General features: G+C 37.5%; 1 protein-coding gene across 1 annotated transcript in view; it reads right to left on the bottom strand.

Moving 5' to 3' along the window:
• Positions 1–1501: 1501 nt before the first annotated feature.
• LOC127935017 (gamma-aminobutyric acid type B receptor subunit 2-like) overlaps positions 1502–9209 on the bottom strand; it is a 177992-nt gene continuing 170284 nt past the window's right edge. Inside the window, exons 17-19 of the mRNA XM_052532601.1 lie at positions 8972–9101; positions 8584–8698; positions 1502–6857 (exon numbers count right to left, since the gene is read on the bottom strand). Of these exons, the coding sequence (XP_052388561.1) occupies positions 6692–6857; positions 8584–8698; positions 8972–9101 (411 nt within the window). The 3' untranslated portion in view covers positions 1502–6691. The remainder of the gene's footprint in view (positions 6858–8583; positions 8699–8971; positions 9102–9209) is intronic.

Raw genomic sequence — 9209 nt, 5'->3', positions numbered from 1 at the left:
GTAAAGTTCCTTATTATATGTATCCAGAAAGGGACACCATGTAAGTATTTCTAATGAAAGGATTTTACTTCAGCTACACATATTTTAATAGACATGAACACCTTGGACCAAGGACTGCAAGCCAGGCCTGATTTACCAATCGTTAAAATTATGGTGTGGGAAAGTTTACAATTTGAAACTTAATTTGTTCTTTTGAGGTGTTGGTTGTGTGTTATTTGAGGACACCAGCTGACCCATCTGTGTTGTGCTGTTGTGAAAAGTTAAAAGGTCTTCCTGTATCCTGTCTAGTACTGACATTTTAAATATTTCAGCATTTGATGGAATGGGAAAGCTGACTGTGACATGAAGGCTTCATCCTCTAGCATCCAGTTTTCCATCGAGTCCTTGCAGACTCAATTATTTATACTCAACGTACAGTGCTCGTTACAGATTAATTTGCCTTGCCTTTCTGTTTCGGTTTTTATGGCTGTGTAAAAAGTTTGAGCGCGAAATCAAAACATTATAGTGCAGAGATTTTCAATGAGCTAGTGTCAGAATGAAAGAGAAAGTTCACAAAAAAAGGTAAGTTTTGTTATAATTTACTCACCCCTCACGTTGTTCTAAATGTGGATTGCTCTGTGGATTCTTGAGTCTGGTTAGTCCATCGGGGTTTCGTATAAATCCGCTCATCTGGGGTAACTAACCGGTGCTACTTTCGTATCATCTTGCGACTTTATTGATTGTTGTTAAAATTATTTTAAGAAGATTAATGTGAATATTACAATGGACTATTTTAACTCAGTGTAAACTTTAAGAAAATTACAGGTAAAATGATAAAATACCCTTAACTACGTAGTGCTATATTTACATTGAAAGGATTGCAAATTAGGTTATCTAGTCAATTGATGTCAAATCAAATTGTTGGTGGTGACATCAAACTGACGTAAAAAAAACAAAACAAAAAAAACAAGAGGCCCTATACATTATACCAGTTTCAGAGTGGGATTAACGAACTAGTTTCACCCAATTACCACGGAAAGAAACTGCTGTCCAAAATAATGTTACACCATCTTGATCAAGTCTTGACGAATATTTGACGTCGAATTGATATCAAGGTGCATGTTGGGGAAGGATAGAAGTGTGTTGAATTGTACTGTTCTTTGCCAAAAGTTCAGTTGGTGAAACATCTTTCTAAAAACACTTTTAGTAAACAAAAACTCAGTAGAACCATTTAAAGTTGTGACTTGTAACAACTAGTGATTCCTTCAAAACTAAATATGGCGATGGTTCTACTCTGACTAAGGTACATTATTATTATTATTATTATTATAAAAAATCTAAATGCTCCTCTTTTCCATGCAACGACAGTTCATAAAGCAAACTAAAGAAACAACATCATACAGGTTTGGATCAACATAAAGGTGAGTTAATAATATAAATTTTTGTAAAACTTTAAATAGATATTGGTAGATTTCCTGTGTTCATTTCCAAATGAGGTGCTTGATAAATAATGAGCATAGAATAATTTTAATTATTTTATTAATAAAACAAATTTTTTTTTTGCAATAATTTATTAAAAATGTTATGATTTCCATGCAGTTTAAGGGTACAAGAAATATGAAATGAACACATCCACTTTGATTTGTTCAAGGGCTCCTGTGTGTCTGTGTGTGTGCCAGTGCAGACACACGGGACGATACAGCAGTGGAGCACACAAGTGTACACTTCCAAAAAGCACTGTATAGAAAAACAACACAGTTGTGGAGTTCCTCTTTTTTTTGTTTTTGATGGGCAGTGATGAGTTTTGTGAACTCAAAAGAGATGAAAACTTCAAGAAACAAAATAAAATAAAGCAAAAAGACCAAAAAAAAAAAAAAAAAGAAAGAGCAGTAAGTCTTCCAGCACAGAATAAATAGCTTGTATAGTGATGTGTAAACTTGTAGACAGCACGTTTTCACACAGTGGCAAACAGACATACACGCTCACTGCTAACATTCTGTCTTTTTTTTTGTAACATCCCCCACTATCATTGTATTATACCTCTACAGAAAAAATAAGTTTGTTTACATTATATACATTATGAGTGGTTGTTCATTCTCCTGGGGTGATGACAAGGCCTTGCTATTGTTTGTTACATGATGCAAAGATAGACCAGTTCACACCAGAATACGCATCGAGTCCAGCCCAACAGTTTTCCCAAATCTTGTAGTCTGTATTCATGAATCTCATTGCACAAATGAGTGTTTTCTTGCTATAGAAGAACACAACATTTAGATTTTTTTCAGTTTTTAGTTGACGTCACGGATTTAAATGTCCAACAAATCAGCACTTGACTTCATTTCCAAAGGTTATTGCCAAGACGGTCCTAAACAACCAGATTTGCATTCCACAGACCATGATACATTTTCAAAAGCAACTTGTTAGAGGATTAACCTTATGTCTCGCTTGGCTCACAAACACATGCACACAGAGTGATTTGAATCAACATAATAGAACATCATATGAAGCACTACCTTGATCTTTATTCAGTTTTTGTGTTTTTCTTGTGATTTCCTTAAAATGAGACTACGTCATAAATTCACTTTTCCCATAACCAACAGTAATGACATGAACACATAGACGGACCAGTGTTTACCTTTCCAGTATGTGGTGCATGGCACACTCTGAATGTCTTCCCATTTGTTTTTAGTACACTTTAGTACACAAAGTGTAAGAAAGAATTTAGGATTGTACTGAGGAGCATGATCCCCATGACTGATGTGTTCCTGTGCAATGTCAACATTAGTGTCGTAACTATACATCAAAAGTACAGGTAGTGTAAAACATATTTCAGATATGATTCTGCCTTCCAGCTTAATGCACCATCAAAAACATACTGTAAATATACTTATCTACACAGTTAGAATGAGCTTATTACCACTTTCATAATCATTTTGTGCATTTGTCAGACATGATTGAGTAAAATTATTTCATATGATGAACATCATATGAAGCACTACCTTGATCTTTATTCAGTTTTTGTGTTTTTCTTGTGATTTCCTTAAAATGAGACTACGTCATAAATTCACTTTTCCCATAACCAACAGTAATGACATGAACACATAGACGGACCAGTGTTTACCTTTCCAGTATGTGGTGCATGGCACACTCTGAATGTCTTCCCATTTGTTTTTAGTACACTTTAGTACACAAAGTGTAAGAAAGAAGTTAGGATTGTACTGAGGAGCATGATCCCCATGACTGATGTGTTCCTGTGCAATGTCAACATTAGTGTCGTAACTATACATCAAAAGTACAGGTAGTGTAAAACATATTTCAGATATGATTCTGCCTTCCAGCTTAATGCACCATCAAAAACATACTGTAAATATACTTATCTACACAGTTAGAATGAGCTTATTACCACTTTCATAATCATTTTGTGCATTTGTCAGACATGATTGAGTAAAATTATTTCCAAGATTAAATCTATAATGTATGCATAGGATACCATGCATGAAAGATTAAAAAATAAGTATTTTTTTTTATAAATCTCATACATTCTATATGTATACATAATTTACCATATGACTGCTCTGAATAAAGTTTTTATAATCTCTTGATAATCTCTTGTTAATAATTACATTTCATCAGGCTTATGTAGGCTGGACTAATTAATATTATGGTCTTCATTATGATTTAAAAGTAATGATCATGCCCTCTCCTTGAGCAGATAACTTGTAAACATCCCATTCACTTGAACTCAGTCTAAAAGACACTTCTTTAAAATAGATATTTGAGTTGCTCCTTTGGATGATGATGATGATTATTTTCCTAAAGTCCGTGTTTATGCCTGGAAGTTTAAAACCACAGTAATCCGCAGCTTCGTAGATCAAGTGTGACCAGTGGATTTCGGTATCTGCCTATTTGATGACGTTAAGTTGTATGAAATAATGCGTTTATTGAATCTGTTTGTAAAAGGTTGCAATGTAATACATGTCAGTTATGCCATATACTGTATGTACGTTTGTAAATTAAATACAATATGTAAATATGAGCTAGCCCTTTTACTTCTACTGATTCTCTGAGCTGAATTCTAACTCTTCATTTTCATTGTTGCTTATTACCCTCTATCTCTCCATAAACGTATACATTTATGATTATGTTACAAACTTTTAAGGACATTATACAAGACAGATCATCAAATGATGTCAGTACATATACAGTTTTTTTTCAATGTGAATGAATTAATCTTAAGCATCATATGATTGTTAATGATATATTAATTAACATTATTGTAGATCATTACCATACATTCTAACAGGAGGTTAAGGGGCAATGAGAAACAATGAACATATAAAGTCAGTATGCTTATAAACTGGATATCTTGATTTTTCATGTACAATATACATCATTTTCTGTGGTGTTGATCTTTAAATTTGTATTTATTTTTTACTCTAATATTGGACATGAAATGTGGTGTTCACGTGTGACAAAGACGTTTCATATTGTTGGATACTGACTGCTGAACATGCCAAACAACATATAAAAACATTGAAGAATAAACAATGTTCAAATGAACTTGGAAATAAGAGCTGATTGTAGTCAAAATGTAGACAATTGCCACCCTGTACTGAAAAACTCATTGTGCATTTGAAATTAGTAGTCAGTCTAGGTTGTGGCCGTCGTACTAAGACAGTCTGCCGTGGCATTGTGGGATTTTTGCGTATCTGTTTGTGTTGTATTTAAAGGTCTTTGTTATCGGGATTTATTAGTGAGCGTGCGGTACTATGACAACTGCTGTTAGTAAATGCACCTCTGTTGTTTTTCAATCTCCTCCTGCATTCACCAAAAGTTTAAACTATATATCCATGAATATTGCGTTATCACTAGATAACAGACATACGGAAGGAATTCACAAGTTAAAGAAATTCTCGATGCATTGGCTTCATATGGATCATATGTGCAGTCACTGTTTCTGTCACCCAGTTGACACAATTCGGTCCATCAGGCTCCAGTAAGACACACACGTTACAGTAACAAATCTGACAGAAACTATAACCAAGACACAGACGGTGAGATATCAGCAGAAACAAACTCTTGCCTTTAATATGGATGAAACGTAGCTTATTTCCAATAATTCATATTTCCACCAGCTCTAGCTGATGTTCCCTATTTCTGTAAGACATTGTGCAAAGTTAACTGTACACCGTAACATTTCTAAAGCAACTATGAGGTCATTTCACTGTTGCTAAGAGCTAGATGATGTATTTCACAATGTCACTTTGATACTAGGGACTGCGGACCTTTCTGCCATTTCTCCCCTGGAACGGGCAAACGTGTGCCCTCCACCCAAGCCCTTTTACCCCAAGCTACAACCATAGAGGATTCACAAACATGTTGGGTTTTTAATCAACAAAAACAAACAAAAAAGGCAAGAAATAAACAGAGGGCGGGTAAACTAAGAGACCGCTCCGCAAAGTCAAAATGAGGCTTTGTTCATACGTGACTTGCTCTTATTAAGTTAATTACACTTGTGCTAATTTTTCAGTCCTGCTGTTTAATACAATATCGTTCTTTTGTCTTGCTGTGTGGACCATTTCTTTTGTGTAACCTCGCAGCTTTCTGTGAGGATATTTTGGTTTTGCTCCGCGTGGAGTACCCCTTCCCTGTTATTATCGCAATTTGTGAGTCTTCTTGTTCTGTAACAGCCGGTCACGTGACGGCTATCGTACATCCCAAGCATAGGGCTGCATCTGCGTGTTTCAGTCCCGATATGCAGGATCAACTCGCTCGGCTGTAATGGAAGACTGACCCTCTAAAAACGCCCATTTTGTCTCTGTACCTCTTGGCTGGACCTGTGGCTCTTTGAGGATGCACGAGTGCAACCTCTTACGTGACATTACTTACGATAAATCAAAGTAGTACTTTCGATACCTTGACAGGCCTACATGATGCTAGCTGTTTTTAAAGAAAAACAATGTGCGGTACACATCTATCCAGGTGAGTTGGCCCACGTTACCCTCAAACACTCCCTTGTTGTTTTAGAAAAAATTGAGATGCTAATAGTCTTCTTTACCATTAACCACTTTTTCACATCATTGGGACACTGAAGCAATACAACAAATTCATACCCGTTGCAACAGCGTACATGTCTCTTCCTGGTTCGTTGACTTTGTAAAGTTCTCCGAGCACCAGGCATCATCAGAACAATTCATTTCACAGCATACTCAAAGCTCACTTTGATGTTCGAATATGGTATTTACATGGCTGTTGATGTGGTGAATAAAGAGGTGGAGTCCTCGGTCACATATGCTGCACATTTCCCGCAAGTTCCAGCAGAACCGATGTGCACGGATATCGTGGAAAGGCTGCTGGTGGAAGCGTCTCTTTTATTCAGGTAAGGCTTTAGCTCCTGTCCTGCGTTGAGCCGCACTGCTGTTTTAGGGGGCATTGAGTCCATCTAGTTAGGAACGGGAGGTGACAGGACCGAGAGGATGGGAGTCTGGGTTGGGTTGCCATGTGAGGACCTCCGGTCACCTCCCTCCTAGCCTGAAAGATCAGTTCTGTTCTGATGTGGCCATGGATGGTGGGAGGGGGGGGGTCACGAATGCATGAAGAGTTGGAACCCCCTGGGTCGCTCACACGCTTCTGTTAACCGCTGATATTGCTCAGTCTGTCTTAAAATAAAAAAGCTGATCGCTTCCTCGGAGTGCAGGGCAGGCGGTGGTCCTCACAGGCCGGACACCATGACCCTGTAGGAGGGGGGCATGTGTCTGTGGTGTGGGCTGGAGGCCGGGCTGCTCGTGGGACTGCTGCAGCTCGCGTCCACCCCTCCTATGGAGGGCAGATAGGCGTGATGCAGGATAGGCAGCTGCAGGGACAGCCTGCGCTGTATGCTGCGAACACAAACCACAAAGAGTTGTTATATTAAAAATTCCTCATTTTCTGTAATACTGTTTAACAGTGGGGGCACTCTTGCATGCATGTAACAGAAGTTCGTCTATAATTATATCACACATGCACGGGGCACATTTAAACCAGCAGTGACTTTGCCACATACATTGTGTTCCCTTCTCAATTAAGGATTCAAGGTTTATCTGGTTAGCATGACCTTGTTAGTCCCTGCTAGATGATATAGCTACACCATCTGGACCTACAACTACAGTTCAAAGTTTGGGGTTGGTAAGAATTTTTTTTTTAATGTTTCTAAGCAGCCATTACTCCAGTTTTCAGTGTCACGTGATCTTTCATAAATCATTCTAATATGCAGATTTAATGCTAAAAAAAAAACACTAGTGAAGGGTTTGGGACTATGCTTGTTCTTGTGGTGCCATCAACCCAGTATGCACCTCACTGTGGGGATCACCTGAAATAAAGTCCATTTCATTCCTGTCTTGTGTCAGATACAAACTGAACCCCAAGAGGCCTGAAGCCCTTTAAATAAATTAAAGAAGCAACACACCACACCTCTCAAGATTGGTTTTACGATTGGAGTCTCTTTGAGTTATTACTTTCAATTAAATATTAATTTACATCAATTAAGGAAAATGTCTTCCGTGTTTAGAAATAATTAACATCGATTAGCCAAACATTGCAGGTTCACTTAAAAATAAAAATGTCATTAAACTAAAAATGTATTTGTTTATCCGTTACTGCAGACATATAGAACAGGCTCAATAAATTACTCATTGCATATTCCCATGGCAGAGATGGTGTTATTTTGCAGGGTCAAGGGACCATCAGATACTTGGGTAAATGTTGTGTGTGTGTTCGATGAACAGAGACACTGCAGAATCACTCAACTGTATAATCAAACATTCATGTGCTGGGACGGCCTGTCGTCTTCTAATTCTACTCTCCTGTCTATTTTCAGGGTCCACTGCCTTCCGCTCTCGCTAGAAATCACGTTATGTAACCACAGCACCCCCCACCCCCTTTCTCTTTTTTCTCAGTCCCTGAACCTCTCGCTTTCATTTATTTTTTTCATCCTGATCTTTATTTTGCGCTGTCCTGTCAAAGAGTTTATACAACTGAATGCATGTTGTATCTAAAATGTCACCAAAAACTATTTGGACTATTAAGACCCCCCCCCCCCCATTTATATATCGCTCATAGATTTTAGTTACATCATAGCCATGATCATGATTTGCAACCTCTGGTTTTGCAAAGAGGGGTATTCTCATTCTGTCTTCTCTGATTCTGTCTGAGTGTCTGATTGGATAAAAATCTTTGATATACAACTTTAGTCATCAACATGTCTTAGTCTTCCCAAGAAGAATGCATGTATCTACTAGGATGTGAAGAACCTTTAAACAGACAGACCCTAAAGTGTAATTTTGATTGATAGGGTGAGTAAATTAATTTTGTTATAGTGGCATGTGCAAACAAAGCTTTTTCTTAGACTCGTACTTTCATCTTAATTTTGAACAAAATATGTCTAATGTTTTAAAAATGTAGAAGCAAACAAATCTTTTGTCAAATATTATGTTTGGAAAGTGTGCTTTTGCTTCTTAGCATCTTAATAAATTCCACTGATATTTTGTTAACAAATGTAATTCATCGATTTTATTTGGTGTCCAAACTCATTTTTGGCACTCTGTAAATGCCGGTGTGTGAACTTACTGTTCTGGTGAGTTGATGTCTTCTAGTTGACCTCTGCTTATCCTTGAAGGATCCATGGATCCCCACTGAGCCTGGGGTTTCTGCTCTAAGTGGTTCTTCAGAGATTTCTCTCCATCTGAAAACAAAGGCATGTTGTTCAGAATGCTGCCTTTCCATCAAGATGTCAGAGGTGGATTCAGCTGGAGAACTGAGTCAGAACTTGCACCTTATATGACACTTCAGCTTGACATGTTTGGGGGTGAATAATGTATAACATTCCAGTAAATTGTTCTTTTTCTCTGGGTGACAGTAACAGGAAGAGTGTGTCACATACTGAAACGAGACACCAACTGACAGTGTGTGTGACTGACAGGTGAGGAACACAAGCTTTAATATCCACTTCTCTTACCTTTGCCGTCAGTGAAGTTGCGTATGCTCAGGATATTGTTGACATCTTGGTAGTGGTTTTGTTTAATGTATGGAGTCTTTTCTGGAGTGTCCTGGAGTTGCATGGTAACCTCTTCCAGTTCCTTATCCAGCTGTAACACAAAGTCCAAAATTATTAAATAATTTAATTTAATTCCAGGTTGTGCGTTTAATTTTTAGCATAATATTAGCATCATTTCAATGACAGTTTAAGTAGATTG

This window comes from Carassius gibelio, chromosome A19 (genome assembly GCF_023724105.1).
Source record: "Carassius gibelio isolate Cgi1373 ecotype wild population from Czech Republic chromosome A19, carGib1.2-hapl.c, whole genome shotgun sequence".
Lineage (NCBI taxonomy): Eukaryota > Metazoa > Chordata > Actinopteri > Cypriniformes > Cyprinidae > Carassius > Carassius gibelio.
This window is presented reverse-complemented; position numbering and strand designations above follow the sequence as displayed.